Source organism: Alosa sapidissima, chromosome 4 (genome assembly GCF_018492685.1).
Source record: "Alosa sapidissima isolate fAloSap1 chromosome 4, fAloSap1.pri, whole genome shotgun sequence".
Taxonomy (NCBI): domain Eukaryota; kingdom Metazoa; phylum Chordata; class Actinopteri; order Clupeiformes; family Clupeidae; genus Alosa; species Alosa sapidissima.
The window spans coordinates 13,072,955-13,093,063 of record NC_055960.1 but is presented as its reverse complement, the minus strand read 5'-3'; the positions used below and the strand labels follow the sequence as shown (position 1 = coordinate 13,093,063).

The 20,109-nt window shown below is 42.2% G+C and overlaps 2 protein-coding genes and 1 long non-coding RNA gene across 7 annotated transcripts in view; 1 reads left to right on the top strand and 2 right to left on the bottom strand.

Moving 5' to 3' along the window:
• unm_sa1614 (un-named sa1614) overlaps nt 1-8,136 on the top strand; it is a 64,141-nt gene extending 56,005 nt beyond the window's left edge. For all 4 annotated transcript variants that reach the window (XM_042089129.1, XM_042089130.1, XM_042089128.1 and 1 more), the window contains 2 exons: nt 229-351; nt 6,293-8,136. In XM_042089129.1, the coding sequence (XP_041945063.1) occupies nt 229-351; nt 6,293-6,367 (198 nt within the window). In that variant the 3' untranslated portion in view covers nt 6,368-8,136. The remainder of the gene's footprint in view (nt 1-228; nt 352-6,292) is intronic.
• The window catches only part of st3gal8 (ST3 beta-galactoside alpha-2,3-sialyltransferase 8), a 38,758-nt gene continuing 25,968 nt past the window's right edge, over nt 7,320-20,109 (bottom strand). For both annotated transcript variants that reach the window (XM_042089147.1, XM_042089146.1), the window contains exons 3-7: nt 16,482-16,675; nt 15,519-15,698; nt 12,233-12,278; nt 12,013-12,132; nt 7,320-10,245 (exon numbers count right to left, since the gene is read on the bottom strand). In XM_042089147.1, coding sequence (XP_041945081.1) covers nt 10,075-10,245; nt 12,013-12,132; nt 12,233-12,278; nt 15,519-15,698; nt 16,482-16,675 — 711 coding nt within the window. In that variant the 3' untranslated portion in view covers nt 7,320-10,074. The remainder of the gene's footprint in view (nt 10,246-12,012; nt 12,133-12,232; nt 12,279-15,518; nt 15,699-16,481; nt 16,676-20,109) is intronic.
• On the bottom strand, nt 13,153-15,319 carry LOC121706970. Its single transcript, XR_006031201.1, has 3 exons — nt 14,552-15,319; nt 13,772-13,862; nt 13,153-13,413 (listed from the first exon to the last, which is right to left on the bottom strand). It is a non-coding gene; the product is annotated as an uncharacterized LOC121706970 (long non-coding RNA).

Below are 20,109 nucleotides of genomic sequence, written 5' to 3'. Positions count from 1 at the left end.
AATCATGAGCTGTGGGTAGGCTATTGTCTCTGCCATAGTAATGTGACCTGTGTGTGTGTGTGTGTGTGTGTGTTTGACCGATGTGTGGGAAGCATGACACTGAAATTTCTTTGCCATTTGTTCGTCATGTAAACATGACCTAATCATGAGGGTAGGTTTGTATGGACTAGTGTCTCTGCCATTGTAATGTGGCCCTGGTGTGTGTGTGGGGGGGTGTGTTTTTGACAGATGAAGCCAAAGCTGCGGCGTGTGAAGGCCATCTACGACTGTGTGGCTGACCACCACGACGAGCTCACCTTCCACGAGGGCGAAGTCCTCGTGGTACTGGCAGAGGAGGATGCTGATTGGTGGGTAGGTACCGAGTCAAAGCAGATTGGTGGATAGGCACTGAGGGAATGTCCTTGTTAGAAAGCATAGCGTGGCCAAAAGTAAGAGATGGATGAGAACACTATTGTTGTGTTTTTTTCCCTTTAAGTAATGGTATTAAAGTCCGAGAGGTTAGTGCTGACCCACTCCAGGTCACTTCAGGACTGTGGCTCATATGCTGTTACTCCCTGAGCCGCCTGTCTGCCGAATGCAAATTGTTGAGGTCACTCTGGGGGAATTTGAGATCTGCTTTTTTTTAAATGGGTAGGGCAGTTAGCTGATCTTTCCTGAATTGCTAATCACATGTCTATAGACACACACACGCACATCCTCCCCCATGGACCCTTTGGTTCTCTTGTCTCTCCCCATGCTAAGTTACACTTCCTAATTTCTTTTGTACACACACACACATGCACGCACACACACAGGGTCTCTATCTTGTGCACACACACACAAAAACAAACAAACACACACATCTCTACTCACACAAACCTGTCCTCCCTATTTGTTTTTTTCTTCTGTCTTTCTCTCTCTCTCTGTGTCTCTTGTTCTCTCTCACACACACACAGTAGAAGCAGAAGTGGTAACAGTAGCAGTTGTAGAGTGGTGGGTGGAATCCGTGGGCAGCCATGCGCCTGTGCGTCTGCAGTTGTCTTCCGGGCAGAGGCGTCTGCGTGAGGGACCTGCAACAACGCTCATGCGCCTCTCTGCTCCGCAAAGTCTTTAGGATCGCACAACTTAAAAAACACTATTTTCGGGGCCACAGAGATCTGAAAAGTGAAATTCAATAATTCTGTTCCTAATCTGAGCATTATTATATCGAATTTTTAAACTTAAAATCAACTTTTTTCAGACGTCTCTTAAGCTTTCAGTTTCTTGAAGCTGTATTTATACCTACATCAGCAATGAGTACCAGTGTTTCCCAAAGAATTGAATTCCATTTGTGGTGGTTGGTTTGCAGAATTAACTTGAATGCAACAGTTTAACAAATTAGCACAGCTTGGTTATGATGCTAACCAGATTTAACCCCAATTTAGTACAACCTGGAAAATCATTATGTGGTGGTCATTGTCGATATTGTGGTGGGCCGCCACTAATAAGTCAATGCATGGGAAACACTGAGGGCCAGATGTACTAACACTTTTGTATTAATTGAAATGTATTTCAATTAATCATAAAATGGCCCTGATATGTCACTAGACATTAAGAAATCATGTTCATTTCAAATACTTATATCACTGACAACAGTAGTCCGGCCAGGATATTGCCATTTAAAAAGTGAAGTTGCAGCCCTCAACTGATGTTGATGTTGTGTTTTGGGCTGATGGCCACCCTCCACCTATCTACTAATCACAAAGTCAGTAGTGTTTTGGCATCCGGGTTGGCAACCTCGAGTCAGGGGGGAGGGGGAGGGGATACACCACTCTACAGTAATTTGAAAGTGATTGCAGTACCAGTCACAATCTTGGCCACAATCTTACATATGGTTCCTTTAACTTCATTCAACTGCGCTTGTATGTAGGCGCTGCCATTCAGTTGTGGACGTTCGTAAATTGCGTTTATGGGCGGAGAAAGGCAGAGAAAGGCGCAGTTTACACTAAGGATTGAACGATTGATAAATACGACGGAAACTTGGTTCTGACAGTGTTTGCAATTTGCGGTGTGTCCATGACGCTACAGTGTACGTTCGCAAATGTACGTACATCTGGCCCTGAGTACCTTACAATATATCACAGTAGCGATATCCCTAAGCCCTAATTAGCAGTGCTTTCTGTCCTTTGTCCTCCAGTCCAGTTTGCCTGCTTAGGCAGCAACAGAGCTGCGAGTGCCCCTGGCGTTGCCCTGGTAGACTGGGCACATGGGGTTGGGGAGGAAGAGAGGGCAGGGAGGGGTGGCCAGGCGCCTTCACAGGAAGGGTGGGAACGACTGGCCTGCTCAGGAAATGAGTGGCACTGTCTGAATAGCATGAATAGCATGGAGGGTAGGAGCTGCTGCTGAGTGAGAAGAGAAACTAAGACTGGCATACTGTTTGTGGCTTTGTGACCAGAAATGTGTTTGATATGTGTGTACCTGCCGTGGTTAACGCTGCACTGTACACTGTGTGTGTGTGTGTGTGTGTGTCAGTGGCGGCCGGTGGTTAAAAAAATAACGGAGGAAGGAATGTCCGCTTGATTGGTGTTAGTGGCAATATGTGAATAGATGTAGGCCACCTACACCGACACATTTATAGCAGCAGTACTATGTAGCATTTTAACTGGCAATGTTGTGCAATAAGTCACTTTGGATAATAGTGCTAAATTAATAAATGTAAATGTAAATAAATGTAAATTTAGGTCTGGGAAGTCAGGGAAGATATGTAGGTCTAATTATGAAATACTGTTTTCCAGATGTGCAAAATTATGAAAAGTCTGGAGGTTTTGCTCAATGTAATGCATTTGCAGAAAAGTCTTTAACACTAAAAATAGACACTCTTGTTTTATAAAACCATGTAACTATTTACCATTAAAAAATAGACCTTAAATGTGGTTATTTGTAACATTTATTACAGTGCATGAAAATGCACTGTACTGTTCTTCCTAGGCTTCTTCTTATTCTTATGCTTCTTCTTCTAACGCACTTAATGCAGCTTCAACCGTTTAACGTAGAAACTTCATTCAAACTATGTTACGTAGGTCTTACTTAGGACATGGGTGCTATGTATTTTTCAGCTTTGTAACTTTTATACTTTTTAAACTATTAATTAAAAACTATCAAAATTTCCCCATTGACTTAACATTGCCCTTTATGACATCACAGCAATTAGAATCCTATGGCAGGTGTTCGGGCCACCTGGACCAACTGCCAGTCTCAGGCTTTAAGCATACAAACTGGCCCTATTAAGACTACACATCCTGTTCAACTGCTTCCTCTGCCAAAAACTGTTTCAAAATAAAAGTCCTCACTATAATATTTTACTGTTAAACAATTTAACCCTTTAAACTACTGAACTTTTTAACTGTTTAGCCATTGTAACTGTTACTTGTCATCAACTATGACTCCTACCCACTGTAGCTAGTTAGCTAAGTTAGCTAAGTAGCATGGTTAGAATAGTTAGCATGCTAGCATGTTAGCATGCTAGTTAGCATTTTTAGCAAAACTGCTAAAAATGATTAGCTAAGTTAGCTAAGTCACATGGTTAGCATAGTTAGCATGCTAGCATGTTAGCATGCTAGTTAGCATTTTTAGCAAAACTACTTATAATGATTAGCTAAGTTAGTTAAGTAACGTGGTTAGCATAGTTAGCATGCTATTCCAAGCCATTCCAACTGTCAGTTATCGTCAACTATCTACCCAAATAATTTAACCATTTAAACTATCCACCTATTTAACTGTTCAGTCATTCCAACTATATTAAACCTCATCTACTTAGCAACCAATATAGTTTGTTTTTACTCTGTATGATTTTTTTACGTTATATTTTTGCATTTTCATGCACTGTATTTCCTTCAGGAAATGCTTTTCTAGTTTATACTGAAGACGTCATTACAGGAATGCATCATGGTCTGAAACATTCATTAACAATGTTACCATCCAAAGATACAGTTAGTAACAATAACATATTAACAACAAGAACATTATTTAACAATTGTTTAGTTAAGGCATAACTTGGATGATTATAGCAACGCATAACTATCCAAAAATGTTTTAGCCTATCCACGTCCACGTTTATGACGGGCCAGCAGCTGTAGGCTATAGCTGATTGTTTTCTGTGCTAACGTTACCAGTTAGCCATTTGTCATACGATGTAGCATTCAGCAGCCTACACTAGACTTACCATCTTTTTTTGGAATGGGGAATTTTTGGAACTGGTCTTCCTGCTTTGATCCTAACCTTCGCACTGTATTTGAATGTATAAAAGATGGATATTGTCCTCTGATTCCATTGTACTGTTTATTTCACGAGCAAAAAACAAGCTTTCCGTTCAACACAAGATTCTTAGTAGCCTGGCCTTGGCCTGTCTACGTACTTCCGGTCGATTGGACAGTACTCCGTCTGGAATAGGTTGATTCCATGGAGGTATTATATACAGTGTTGGGCAAGTTACTTCAAAATCGTAATGTATTATGCATTACTTATTACGGTCATTTCAAAGTAAGTTGTTACATTATAATATTACTGTCTCTGAATTGTAAGGCATTACACTACTATTGCATTACTTTTAAGTTACTTTCACCAAAATGTCTAGAAATATGGATTTGCCATTCTAAATGCAGTTTATTACGCTCAATGCAGCTCATTGCTCTTCCAATGGATGGAGATGTGGTAATAGCATAATGACTAAGCTAGGCTTAAGTCTAACAACAGTAGAATGCAATAGGCACAGTGCTCATGTTGTAATACAAGGAACAATCATAGTCAGAATTTTATTAAAAACCGACAAAAGGTCAAAGTCTGGTAAATTGTGATATAAATACTGTAACCTAGGCCTGCTCATTAAAATCAATAGAGAGCCTACTATATTGTAAATCAAAGCTTAATAAAGACATGTCAAGATGGTGGCATCAGTTAGCCTGGGTGTTCCCATGCTGCCTTGCGCGCGATTTGATTCACGCTGCTAAGGCAGCCTGGAGACCATGGAGCAAATTTTCGCCTGAGATAGGGAACCAATCACAGAACAGGGGGGAAAGCAAGACGATGATGAGCTATGCACAGACGCAATTGATAGACATCCGTGGCACCCAATAAACGGATCTGGGCTTTTTTTTTTAAATACGAGAAAATGAACGTTCGGTTCCCAGACCACGTCTCATTGAGAAGTGGTGGCGCTAGCCAGGCTAGGCATCAGTGGCGATTCTAGACATTTTTAATAAGGGTGGCACTGGTGAGGCACTGATTAATTCAAGGGTGGCATGAGGCAAAACAACCAGATAAACAGAAACAGGCTCAAGATGTGAAATTAGCACAAATACATAGGAATCCCATTCAAAAGGTCATTTCACCCGAAAACGACAACGCATACAAGCTTAAAAGTGGCGCTTTGGACGTACTTATGCATTTATATGAAAGTTTGACTTTGGTACATTCACAAAACACTATATGATGCATTTTGGCGAGAGTTACGCAGATGAAACGTGTAATTGTTTGCTCATAAGATGCACCCGTGCTTGTTCCCCACCCGGAAATAAACGAACGCCTATGGATCTAGGCCAGACTCTCTGCGAAGTCAGAGAGTCTGGTTTCCAGGTTAGATTCTTAGCTGTATGACTGCAGATAACATTCTTGCACCGTTGCCGATAAAAACAGCACCCCCTATCGCAATTGAAAATTACTGTACGGAGGAGCTTCCTCCCTTGGCAATTGAAAACGACGTGATTCACGAGCCGCTGGGGTCAGAGCTGTTTATAATGGACTTCAATGAGGGGCTTGAGGAGGAAGCTCATACAGTAATTTTCAATTGCGATAGGGGGTGCTGTTGGCATTTTGACCTAGGGGAACGATTTTGTTCATTCAAAGTGTTAAAAATAGTAATATTAACAGTAATTTATCAGATTAGTAATTCACTTTATATATTTTTTATTTTTCTTTGAAATTTTAGGGAGGGTGTTCCTCCCTTTCCTCAATGAAGGAGCCTCCTCTGGTGTGTGTGTGTGTGTGTGTGTGTGTGTGTGTGTGTGTGTGTGTGTATGCGTGTGTGTAATCAAATCCTTTCCATCAGCTTTTGCACAATGCACCTACAACTTGCATCACAGTTGTGTATGTGTATGTGTTGCATGTGTGTCTGTGCGTGTAAGAGAGAGAGAGACCCTATCCTAGCATTTGCCTCTGGCTGACCCAGTCTGTCTGCACTGTCTGGCCTCAGGTTCATTGACTCCCTCGTGTCCCTGTCTCTCTTTCTTTCTTTTCTCATTCCCCCTTTCTCTCTCTCTCTCTCTCTCCCCTCTGTCAGCATGGCTATGTGGAGGGCCAGCCCAACAAGAGAGGGCTTTTTCCCGCCTCTTTTGTCTCCACTCTGGCTGAGTGACACACGGCCCGGAGGAGGAGGAGGAGGACAGACGACGACGACTGCCCTCGGCTGGCTCCGCTTCCCTGGGAACGGACACAGGGGAGCCACCGCACGTCGGGGCACCCCAGGCCGCTGAAAAGACAGCAGGACAAAGCCGGTACACGCCACAGTCCCCCCCTTCCAGGTGGCACCCCCGGGGAGATGAGCAGATACGGGAAGCCTACGCGAGGCCTCTAAGAGCATTTCAAACTGCCCTAAGAGCATTTCAGCAGCACACAGGCCAGCCAGCCTGTGTAAACCAGTGCTTACATACACATCATGGCGTTGTCAATGCAGTCGATGTTCCGAGGTGAAGAACAAAAACAAAAAAGTGTGAAAAGAGTGTCTGATCACTACAAGAAGTCCAAACGTGTTTAACGCGTTTACACGTTAGAAGTGTGCTCCATGTGAATGTTATAAAGTAGAGTGAAGAAAAATAATATATATATTTATTTTCTGTTGTTATAGTGTGAGAAAGTGAAAGTCTGTGGCATCCTTGAAATGTAAATGTGTAGATTTAAGATTTTAAAAAGTAAATGTGCATTTTAGGACGTGGTGGACTTGGACTGAATCAAGCCGAAATGATGAGCACACAGTTACACCTGTGTCAGCCGTGAATGTTTGTCTTTGTGCTTTTTGGTCCTGTTTTACATTCAGTATCCTCACTGCACTTAAGCAAGTAGATAACAAAGAATCCCTTGTACTTTTCACATAAGTTTGTGTTACACATTGCATTGCATTACTTTACATTACATTACTATCCAAAACCTAGAACCTTCCACCAACCCCAATTACATTGTTGTTAACACTGTCTAATACAACTAGAGCATTGCCTTCATCAAGTGTTAAGTATTACTACCTAAGGATACTCATTTTGAGTGGGCCTAAATAGGCTCTAAGCTATGTAGAGAGCACACCGACTCCACTGGGATAGGGATAGGTTTCTTTATTTCACAGGAACCACAGTGTGATCATGGACAGCGCCGGTGAAAACACAAAAACAGTGTCAGTATCAATAAACTCAGATACATAGGCACACAAACTCCCATATCAGTTAGTATGGGAGGGTGTGCTTGTAACGCAGGAACAAAAAGATTTTGAATTTACACTTCTGTTTAATGGGTAAGTAAACAATCCTTATGGGCGGGGGCGGAGGGGGGTCCTCAGCCCCCCCCCCCCCTGTGTTCACAGTTCCTGTCATTTGTTAGCCCATGGTTTTTGGTGACCGGTTTCCTAAACGATACTTGAATTGTGCCCCTAACACACAACACCCTCTCACATGTGAGAGTGTTCGCTTGTCTGCAGGCATGAAGCCTGTTGGACACCTGATGTTATTTTTCTACTTCTTTGCACAATAGGACTCCAGGAGTGGGTAGAAGATGTCCTGGTCTGTGATTAATTGCTGTAATCTATATTGTAAATGAAGAATGAACATAAGCATTATTTGGTATTTTCTAAATTATTGGATGGAGAATATGGACGCAGTTTTATTTTATTAAACAAGTGAATGAAATACTTGAGCCAGATGTTATAGCATTTTAGCCAGTATTTTATGATTAGACAGTTTACATGGTCTCTTTATTTTAATGACTTGACATGCTGTACCTGGTACCTGTTGTAAGTGTACATTTCACAAAATTGTGTTTTAGCTTTTGTTTTCTGTTTTGAATAGGCACTTTTTTTATCTGTCAGAATATTTTAATATGGATTATATTATCACACTTATTAAAAGTGACATGAACAACAAACTCTTTTTTTGACCTTGACTACATTGGTCATTGTGAAATGATGTTGAGAGGTGAGTGATATAAAGCAATACATGACAATTTACATTCATATAAAAACATTTGACTACACTTTTATGAAAAAGACAATCTCAACTGTATCAAGTTTCATGGCGTTCACAGTCCTCATGCAGTTTAATTTGTTTATCAAGGGGATTTAATCAAGACACTTGAAACAATAAGGCACATTAGCCAGCGGCAGGCGGCAGGTGTCCTATTGTTCTCTATGGTTCGGCAGCGGAATAGTGGCAACGCTGGCGTAACGCTAGCGTTGAACAAGCTGAGCACTGAACTTGGTTTAACTTTCAAAGCGCAACGCAAGCGTATTCAATTGACAAACCATTTGTGTTGCTTAGGAACGAGACAAAACTTATTATGGTCTGAGCGTTGCGTTACGTTTGCCGCTGCCGCTGTATGATGTGATCCTCGCCTAAATTCTGATTAATCCCCACTGGTATTTGGAGTCTAGGGGCCCTGATGTAAATTGTGGGCAAAGTGCAATGTTTGTCATCAAGCAAATTGGGAGCATTGAGCTGCCTCATCAAAGTGTAAGCATAAGTTCTGACCTATGGTTTTAAATTAGCAAACTGATTTTGCTTAGTTATTAAATTAGCTTTAGTTAGACTTAAGACTTTGCACTTTGCCCGTAACTCAAATGAGGGCCCTAATGTCCTGATTGACTTCCCAATCTGGACAAGGTGATGACGAGCAATAACTGATGCCTGCCAGCATTGGGTTTGGCCATAGTGGTCTCATTACCAGCTGTCTTGCATTGCTTTTTGGTCTACATGAATCACTTAAGGGCTGAGAAAATTAAATAAATGCCCTTTTAACTCCTTTCCACTCCTTTCCATTGGCTTTAAGGCACGAATAGACAACAGTATTGACGGCCATGGCACGGCAGGCATGCCAGGCATGTCTGATGAAAGTAAGGCAAACCTACCACAGATTCCCCATCACACGCATACAGTTTATGGACAGCACAAGTTCCAGGCCCTGTGCTATCTAGAATTCAATAACCTAAACATATAAAAATAGTTTTTACAAAGGGCTTTTCCAACAGAGGAAAACAAAAGGAGACACATTCAGGATCTACATTATAACCCAACTCACAACAAGTACAGAGAGGAAAGTGCTTGACTTATTAACAAGGCCTCAGCCATACATGGGCCTACTTCATTGTAAAGTTGACACTGGTACAATCACAGTGGTCTATTCCACTACACCCCATGCTCTGGCACACGCGCGTAGTCGCGTGCACACACACACATAGAGAGAGTTAGAGAGAAAAATAATCTTGTCGCTTCTTCGGTGGCACACCTTTGGGATTGGTTTGGGGGCCATGGCAGGTCAGCCCCAACCGCAACAGTCACAGGAAAGGGAAAACAAAATAAATTGGCTCAGATAAGGCTGTTCCGGTTACAACCGGAGGAATCTCTGGAAACCAAACGATGGCATCTCAAATAGTCTCCTTCAACTCCGTCCTAGATGATCCGCTGTCTGGTATCACCACACATGCAGAGTGCAAAACAAGCCTTGTGAGTCAATTTTGGTCTCAAAGAACCTTTGTCGGGTTAGATTTCATTTAGTCTTTTGTTTTAAAATGCCTTCTTGGTTTGGCTGCAGCTGTCCACAGTGGTTTGATGAGTTAGGAGAGCAGGAATCAGTTCATGGCTTTGGAGAGAGGAGGGTGAAGAGGACAGGGGCTGGAGTTCCTTCCTCTTTGGCCTCTTGGCTGCACTCTCAAAGTGGCCACCTAGTCTTGCTTTGCTTGGCTTATCTCCCCCCCGATTGCTCTTCCAGTCCTCCGACACATTTTTTACATACCCAGCACCCCCCCCCCCCCCCCCCCCCCCCCTTCCCCAGACACACACACAAACTGCCTCCCTCCAACTCCTGCTCTCATCTCTTGTGGAGTCGAATCTTCCCATCCTCGTGGAGCTTGTTGATAACCTCCGTCTCGAAGTCGGCGTTGTGCACCCCTGTCTTGCGGAAGGCGCCGCCATTTTTGTTGTTCTCCCAGTAGTGGTGCCAGTGGCCCTTCTCGTTAGCGCCATAGCCGAACACAGACACCTAGCGTAACACAGAGCGGAGCTTAGAACAGCAAATCAGAGAAGAATCTCACAGATCTCTACACAAAACACTTTCATCTGACAACTGTTAACATTAAGTTATATACCTTATGTAAACCACTGACTTTTCCAAGTCAGTAGTTGTTGTTTTTTCAGAAACTATTGACTCAAATAGTCAATAAGCAGAACGGACTACTGCTACATGAGCAGAACTGTTTTTGGCCGATATATTGTTTGTATTACATTTTGTTTGTAAAATATTAGTAAAATGAAGAGTGAAACTTTGGTAACACTTTACTTGACAGTATCGACATAAGAGTGACATGACACTGTCATGACACATGAACCCTAACCCTAATCCTAACCCTAAGCCTAACTTTAACCCTAACCTTAACCTTAATACTAACTTATGACAAAAACCGAATGACACTTAATGATAGAAGCGTTATGTCATAAACGTTTATGACTTGTTCATGACACGTTCATGACAGTGTCATGTCACTCTTATACTGTCAAGTAAAGTGTAACCGAAACTTTAATTAAACTTATTGACAGAGCGGCTTCCTGATGGCACATTCCACATTGTCCACACATGCACAGTTAATTTTGTCACAATTCTGACTTTTACATTCATTCCATCATCCTTGACTATATCACTTCTAGAAATTCTGATTGGTGAGCCTTATAGTCAGTCGGGGGAACTGTACTTCTTATGCACTGGGCCTGCTCACCAATCAAGGGTGGCACATTTAAAGAGACATTTGGAATATTGAACTGAATCAATCGCAATATCTGTAAAATAAATTGCAATTAGATATTTTCCCCAAATTGTGCAGCCGTACCATACAGTTTTTCTCTGTTGCTTTGGTGTATTTCTCATAGTATCATCAATGTTTGCACAATAGTAGATGCATTTCTCGAAACAGTTAGTACAAACTACACTACACAGTGAATTAGAACAAATTGCACTACACCAGTGAATGGTTAGTTTGTGTCTCAAAAGCAGACATTTATGCCTATCAACATGTCAGTTAGCCTAGAAATCTAAACGTACCCTAGCGGCAGCAAATGTAATTTGCAGCCAGGGTAGTCTAGCAACTCTCCATTGGCTTGCGAGTTGGAAAAAATAAACTTCGATCAGGCCATGTATAGAGTCGGTAGGCGGGCTTAACATAATGCTGGCATAATTGCGACGGTTTGGCGTGAATTCCCTGCTACTTGAAAACAAAGAAGATGGATGCTGCTGCTGGCGAACAGCGTGACACAAGTTAAGCTTTTTTTAAGTTGGCAAAAGTTTGATCAACTAGCGAACTAGCTCTGCTGGTGGGAAAACGCATGGGACTCATGAGTTGTAGCGCTATCCTATTACGTGCAAAGGGAATTTGAAAAACAATTGTTTATCCCGCCCCTCGGACTGAGCACTGGGAATGGTGAGTCCCCAGACCCTACATCTTGATGTGAGCCTGGCTCGTCAGGCTACATGTCAGTGACATCAGAATAACATTGCACCATTGTTTACAAACAAGATAGTCAAAATCCTTAGTCATGTTTTTAATATAACAGTTTACTCTTCAGTATTTTCTTACACATTCTATGGGTAAGGTTTTGATGACAATGTTTGAAAATACACTACTCTTGTTCTGTGTGACATATATCAGCTGCAGTTGTACAATGTTACACATTACTGCATGTGGGAGATTGTGGGATATTGGCCAGGATTCATACAGTATATGTGGAGAATGTAAGGGGATGTGGGGGACGTTCTCACCTCGTCACACAGATGCAAGGCGAATATGATGGCTAGCATGCCAGTGGATGGGTACCTCCCATGCTTCTCATTCCACTGCTCGTGGGTATATTTGAAAAACGCTGGGTTGACTACAATCACCTGAGACCCGGACAGGTGAGAAAGGAAAAATCAGCATATCTCTTGGTGAGATCTTTAAGGTCTGTGTGACATCTAGAGACATTGGGTGATGAAACCTTACCTTGTCTTTGTCAGCTTTGATGAAGTTCTTCACCCTCATGTACGTCCTGTAGATGAAAAGAGGGATAAATCAGAGGGCTTGGGAACATGAAGTGTGTGTAATAGGACACGGCCTGTGGCCCGGTGCCCTGTGTCAGCTCATGAGAACGGCCACTGTTCCAAAACAACGGGCCAAAACCCATCCCAACATTCCAGCCGGCCGCGGCTGGAGCCAACCCCATATCTGATCAATTCAAAATCATGGAGCCATTCTATGAAGACTCCAGAGCAGTGGCGGTTCTAGGATTTTTCTGAGACAGGGGCCACAAAGGGGCCACATCATACACTGAGGGGCCAAGAACCGGTCAACATCCATGCACAGAAAATCCCTTGTTCAGTAAGTCAGTGGTGTAGTCTATGTGATATGCAGGACTATGCAGTATACCCACTTAAAAAGCATCACCATCTCAGTATACCCACTTAAAATAGGCAAGGAAAGGTATTAACATTTTGGGTTGATCACAGTATACCCACTATAGCTAACTAGACTACACCACAGCAGTAAGGTGCATATATTTCTCCAGTCTCACCTTGTTCAAATACTTTTGTTAAAAAACTAAAACGCCAATATAAATGTTTTTCCCATTTATTTATAATGTGCATTGAAAACACAATATATAAAACTAAAATATAATAGACACTTCAGCGGAAATGCATTGATATTTTAAACAGAAATCATACATCATATTTGTACAATCATATTCATTTTTGTTCAATTGGACAAATTTTACTTCAAATCTTTCCCCTTTTGTTGATAAGAGAAACCACCTTCACTGCCAGTTTGCATACATTTAAACAAACAAACAAACACACACACACACAGCATGTGAGCAACAACTACATCATATTTACACTATTTTTTTTTTTTCAACAATTATTTTTACAATGGTCTGATTTGGAATGGTCTTTGAATCACCGTCTTGCTTCCAGTTACAAAAGTCTGATTCTGATTTGAAGACAGACGATGGGGAATTTGGAAGCGAAAAAATTATGGAAGGGGTAGCAAAACACTAAATATGGAATACTCCAACCATTTGAAGTCTTTGTATTAGAAGTCATTTAGTGGCCCCTTCCTATTTCCATGCTGTATCTTGCGGAATACCTTTGGTTGCACAGAACCAGCTGCTCTATAATGGGAAATGTCTGGAGAGAAAGAAAATGAAACAAGTTTGAGTAACTTAATTGTTATTAACTTTCATAACCCACTGTCAATCTTTTTACTTTTTTAACACCTACCTTTAATGTCATGATTACATTATATTAGTGGTATGTAAGTCTAGGTGCCTTTCACTTTAAGAAGGAGAGTAACTTGTGTCCTTGTCTGTAGTAGGCTATTATTTGGAAATGAGATGTGCATGAGGATGTAAGTCAGGATGTTTGCTGTTTGATTAATTAAAATAAGTATTGAAAAAACAAACAACTTGAAGAGAACCTGTCTTGGATCGCAGGGGTGTCATGCAAAATATGCTCACTGTAGTGGCAACAGGAAATGGCATCGTACCATTAGGAGCAGCTATGCTTGGTGACTCTGGTGGTTCTGAAGACTGTGGGTTAAAGTCACCAGCTCCAATCTGAGCCTACGCCATCCCAGTCTGTAGGTGAAACACAAATGTGTGTCACAAAATCCATACTTGTATTCAGCATGTCGTCTAGCAACTGTAAAACCAGTTAACAATAAAAAAAATCATATAAAGCTTGAGTGAATAGGGTAGAACATTTAACCAATTTATCTCAATGAAACTCTACTTTGAGACAGAATTCATGCAAAGTCCATGAATCAAATAAACTCAGAATAGTGGTTAATAACTTTGCAATGATAGCTCACATTAACTCTACAAAAACGTAGTGTTAGCTAACATTACCCCTCAATTAGGCCTGCATTTTCATGAGATTTAACGTTAATGTTGGCAGCTGCTAAACCTTTTCCTCAAGCGAAAAATCAAACGCACTGGCGCATGTAATGTTGGACCCCAAACAAACAGGATGTCCATTTCTCTGCAGTGCCATTTCATATAACGCCATTCAAAAATGTCATACATTAATGTTAACCTGACTCTCATTAATGTTACCTTACCATGCATAAAATCTATCAGCATGCCAACAATTAATTCAAACCTGAACTCAGGTAACCTAACGTTAAGTTAATGTTAACAGTTCACTGACTAAGTTACGTTAGCAGCTTGCTGCTGCTTCATAATTTAATTGACAAACCTAACAGCAACAAATAAACGTCCTTTTCACATATTAATGATAACTCACATAGCCTAGATTTGTGACTCACCAAGAAACTTCTGTGGAGGATGAAACGCTGCCATTGATCGGTTCTTCACGCTAGCTGATACTTTCGTTAGCCAAATGTATCAGTTCTTCGCATTAGCCGAGAGTTCTCTGGTTAGCCAAATGTATTCTTTCTTTCGTGCACAGACCTAAGCAGTTCTTTGTGTGCTTTAGCTTTCAAGCTTCAAAAGGTGCATTACTGCCACCAGTTGTTTGGGAATGGAATTGCATCTCTGATCATCGTTCTCAACAAGTTTGACATTTATTGATGATTGACGGTACAGGGGCCATTCAGGGGCCAATGAAATTTCAGGTGGGGCCAGGGCCCCTGTGGCCCCGCCCCTAAAACCGCCCCTGCTCCAGAGAGAGAGAGAGGGGGGGGGGGGGGGGGGGAGAGAAAAGCAGGGGGGACCATGATGGTAACAGGGAGAAGGAAATAGATATGAAATGCAGAGTGTGACGTGGACAAGAGGAGTGTACCAAAGATAGGGGAAAGGATACATACGCCATCCAAACTCAACAGGAGGAGGCTAAGTTATGACGGTATATTTAAGCAATAAGCCCCGAGAGGCCCTAGGTTACACTGATTTTACAACAGCTAAGGGCGTTGTTAGGCACGACGCGCTAGCGATATAAATACCCGGCAAAGTTTCATAAAGTTAAAGCACAGCAACAGAAAATGTAACGATTTATTCATAGATAACCATATTTCCGCTAAGAAATATATTTCCTCTATCTGAATGGTTGCCAAGCAACGTCGAGACGCAGCTACTTTAACTTTTGTATCAAGTTGTCGTAGCGCAGTAATATAGAATGAAATGCGGCCAAGGTGTATGTTTATGCAGCATTTTACAACGGCATCGAACACGATTCAGTCAATCACAATCAAGGACCGTAACTATCAGTTTTAGAAAAGAGTATACCTATATGTACATTTAGAGTCATTGGGATGTGGAGTGGAGGGGACCTACTTGGTGATCTCCCCGGTGGACATGGCACTGGTCAACCACTGCAGGTCAAGCTGCTTGAACGGCAGAAGCACAAGGTGCACACCGGGAGACAAGTCCACAGCACTCTCCGGGTACATGATGTGGTGCGTGGTCTTGTTCCCCACGTCCTCCTCATACCCATGTGTGATGGCTTTGTTCATTCTTCCAGGCAAAACAAATAAACAAACAAACAAATGACAAACACACAATCTAAGTATAAGTAAGTATAAGTATATATACTGTTTTGATCCCGTGAGGGAAATCTGGTCTCTGCATTTATCCCGATCTGTGAATTAGTGAAACACACTCAGCACACAGTGAACACACAGTGAGGTGAAGCACATTCTCAGTTACAAGTCCGAGGTGCTAACCAGTAGGCCACGGCTGCCACTATCTGATCTATCAATCAGTCAGCTTGTTTCTGCCAGCATACAGTAAAGCATCTTTCAAACTCCCGTGAAGTCTGTCTATTGAAAATGATTTGGCATTTCATAGCAATTCTCTACTTTATTTGCTCTATGAAAAGCACCCATGAAAACAAACTGGAACTGATATTACAAATAAGACTCTTGGCAGTAATCTGTAAGGCATGAGTGGCAAGGTGAGAGTTTTGAAGTTCAGTGACCTCCACTACCTCACTGTCCACCCATTTGTCTCTGTGTTTTTTTTATATCAAAATTTGAGGTCCGGAAATTCGATCTGGCCCTGCTCCATTAACAAGCTTCTAGGCCCGTATGAAGATCAGCTGATCAAATCCTTCGGGCAGGCTATATACTTTTTATTTTTACACCTGATAAAACAGATATAATTTCTTACATGTTCACAGTTATACAGTAGTTATAACAGTTATAATTATTACGTTGGTGGGAAATGTGTGTGTGTGTGTGTGTGTGTGTGTGTGTGTGTGTGTGTGTGTGTGTGTGTGTGTGTGTGTGTGGAGCCTACCGTATCACCACAGTGTTGGCATTGATGGTGGTTCCATAGTGGGAGCCAAGCAGGTTCCCCGAGTTGCCCACCACGGCACAGCTGCGGCAGCGGTCCCGCTGCGGTGCCCAGTCCGCCGGCGGAGATGAGAACACCTCGAACATCTTATGGATCACCTGCTCCAGCGTCACGTCATACGATGCCCGCTGTAGACCCTGCAGGAAGACAGGCGGGCAGCACACGCTCACATTAGAAATCCACTCACCCAGAGTTGCAAGGCCTAGTCGAGAGGCCTAGTTTAGAGTCCACTCTCCAGCTACAGTGCCAAGACAAACAATCGGATGGACTGACTACACACACAGATACTGTGTGTGTAGTATGTATGTAAAAACAGACATGAAAACAAATTTACTTACAATGAATAGATAGAAATGTTCATATCTTCCTTTAAAAAATAATAGATTAAATGTATTTTTCAGAACTCTGAATTACTCATCTACAAACATCAAGCCAAGACTAAAATGTTTAGTCTATTGTAAAACGATCTGAAAGTAACTAAAGTTTACAAGACACTCTCTTCTTATAATATGTAAGAGAGCTTTCACATTTCACCTTCTGTGAGGAAACAAAATACTAGCAGTCCTTGTCAAGTCACTGGTGTGTTTTTGGGTGCCTGCTTGACAGGTCATGCATTTTGTGTCCTTTATGAGCTGCCAGCTGCTGTTGGTCGTTATCTCATTACCGGCCAGACCTCAGCTCGCAACACCAGTGTTGTGCGGTACAGTGCGGCAATGCCCGTCTGCTCAGTCGCTGGCCAACTGTTAACCGCTAAACAATGCCAGGCTCGCACAAGCCAGTGGTCAGCTGTCAGCGTGACCTCTTGAGACTGACGTTGTGATTTGAGAGAGGGGGAACAGGGGAGATGGAAACAAGTCAAGGGCTGCGTATTCATGCAGAGATTCATAGGTTATATGCTGATCCACTGTCCATTTAGGAGATGAACATAAGTAACAGAGAGAGAGAAGAGAGGGAAGGAAGCTTTGAAAAGTAATCAGTCTGCCGGATCCATCTTGTGGGATTGGCCACAGGAGTTTTACGATGTGTGGCAAGCATACACAGTGGCAGGCAGAGGGGGCTGACTGCACCCCAACTTCTCTGGGTTTTACCAGATGTTGCCCTGGAGCAGCAAGCACACTCTCTTTTTCTCTCTCTCTCTCTCTCTCTCTCTGTATTCCTTTTTCTTTCTTTCATTCTCTCTCTCTGTAACTTTAATGGCATCTACAGATGTGGGAGAGAAGGAGGCCAAGGCCTCTTGCTCAGCATTACAGTCAGGCGTCTGCCTCCTTCTAAGCCTCTTCCTCCTCGCTCACATATTCAGGGTGTCAGAAAATGACAGAAACAAATTGCACAGGGATCTTCCTTTGGCCCTCCCTTCTGGCCTTCTTCCTTCCCTTTAGCTTGGCTGTGTACAGCAGGCCTCTGGCACAACTCGGACTCCTGCCATATTCCAAAAATACTGATAATGATCATATGATACTGCTACTGTGGCGTGTACATTAAAGGTGCTCTAAGCGATGCCACACGTTTTTTAGGCTAAAACATTTTATGTCACTTACTGCAAACATCACCTAACCATCCGCTAGCTGTCTGTGTCCTGAATACACTGTAAAAAATGTGATCTCTGAGGACAGCCCAGGCTCAAAAAATGGCAACAAAAACAACCTGGGCAAACCTAGCCCATAAAAATGCAAATCACAGACAAGATGCGCATTTAGAAGAGTTTCAATTGCACAGGAGCAGCACGGGAGGGAGGGGGAGGAAGTAGCGAGCTAGCTCTCTGTTTTGTTTGAAAGTCAACAGAAGTGACGTTACCCAGCATCGCTTAGAGTATGTTTAATTGAGAATGGGCTGGAAATGGAGTTCAGAGACTTTACAGAGGGCTACTGCCTCGAGTGTAATAAACTGCCTTCTACTACACACCTCCAAAACCAAACAGATAGTGGTAGATTTCAACAGGTCTAAAATGTTGGCTGAGAGCTGAGGATGCTGTGGTTGATTGATTAATTCAATAATAGATACTTTGAACATCCCCATGGGTATTTTTTGTTGTCCAGTAGCCCACGCAATTTGTATTAACAACAGATATTAAGACGCATATTAGGTTTGGTTTTTCATTACCAAGGTGTCACACAAGAAACATTTCATGATGGATAAAAGCAAAAAGCTCTCAAGACCTTTGCAACCTTGTTGTTGCAAAACATATCAATGAAACTGGTTACAGATGCATTTCAAAACTTCAGAATCTTCAGTAAGCAGCATGGGAGCCATTATCTGCAAGTGGAAGAAACATCACTGCATCATCAACCGGCCATGCACTAGCCTGGCCTTGGCCTGTCTACGTACTTCCGGTCGATTTCTTTTCCCTACAGTACTCCGTCTGGAATAGGTTGATTCACGCTCGTTTACTTCGGCAGTTGGGCAGCCGACCAACCAGCGAACAGAGGGCGTCCCTGAGAGCGATTACGTAGCCTACCCAGGCATAGGTGTTTAAATTACTACGTCCCCGCCCCTGAAGCAGATCGTGTGGAATACATCAACGTAGGGAGCGAAAAGGACTTATACTTATGAAATCTTTGAGCAAATGTAAATAATAGTTTAGCCTATTAACAGGAGTGTCATGAACGAAGTCACAGTGGAGTAGGATGTTATATCTTCAGCTAAACTTTAGTCATAGATTTTGTCACTTGAAATAGGCTACGAACGTACCCGAGTCAAACTGTAGTTTAGTAGGCTACATGGTCGGGTCAAAATCGCTATTTTTCAAACACTAAGAAGGCTCGACATGACTTGAAACTTTGATCGAAGCATCATCAGTGTCTCTACATATTAACTCGAGCATTAAGAACATTGTTCGTGTACACATAGTTTACTAAAAATATTTTAGTTGTTCAAAACCTCTCTTTTAGTAAACTCTGTGTACACCAACAATGTTCTCAATGCTCGAGTTCATGTGTAGAGACACTGATGATACTTCGATCAAAGTTTCATGTTGTGTCGAGCCTTTATAGTATTTGAAAAATAGCAATTTTGACGCGATTGTATCAAAAAAGTAGTAGCCCTATAGGAATCCCATTCAAAAGGTCATTTCACCCGAAAACGACAACGCATACAAGCTTAAAAGTGGCGCTTTGGACGTATTTATGCATTTATATGAAAGTTTGACTTTGGTACATTCACAAAACACTATATGATGCATTTTGGCGAGAGTTACGCAGATGAAACGTGTAATTGTTTGCTCATAAGATGCACCCGTGCTTGTTATGGGCATGCTGCAGAGAAACTTCTCTGTATGACAAAACGCCGGTTGTTAGTGATTGGTTCAAAGCGGTTCTAAGGAACTCCAATGATTTTAAACCTCAAACTGTGCCCTCCCCACCCGGAAATAAATGAACGCCTATGGATCTAGGCCAGACTCTCTGCGAAGTCAGAGAGTCTGGTTTCCAGGCTAGCCATGCACAGGATCACCTCGCAATATTTCTGACCAGGGAGTCAGAAGGATAGTCAATTCCAAGAGCCAAGGACCACTCGGAGAAAGCTCCAGAAAGACTTGAAGGCAGCCAATTCAATTAAATTCAATTAAACAGTTCTG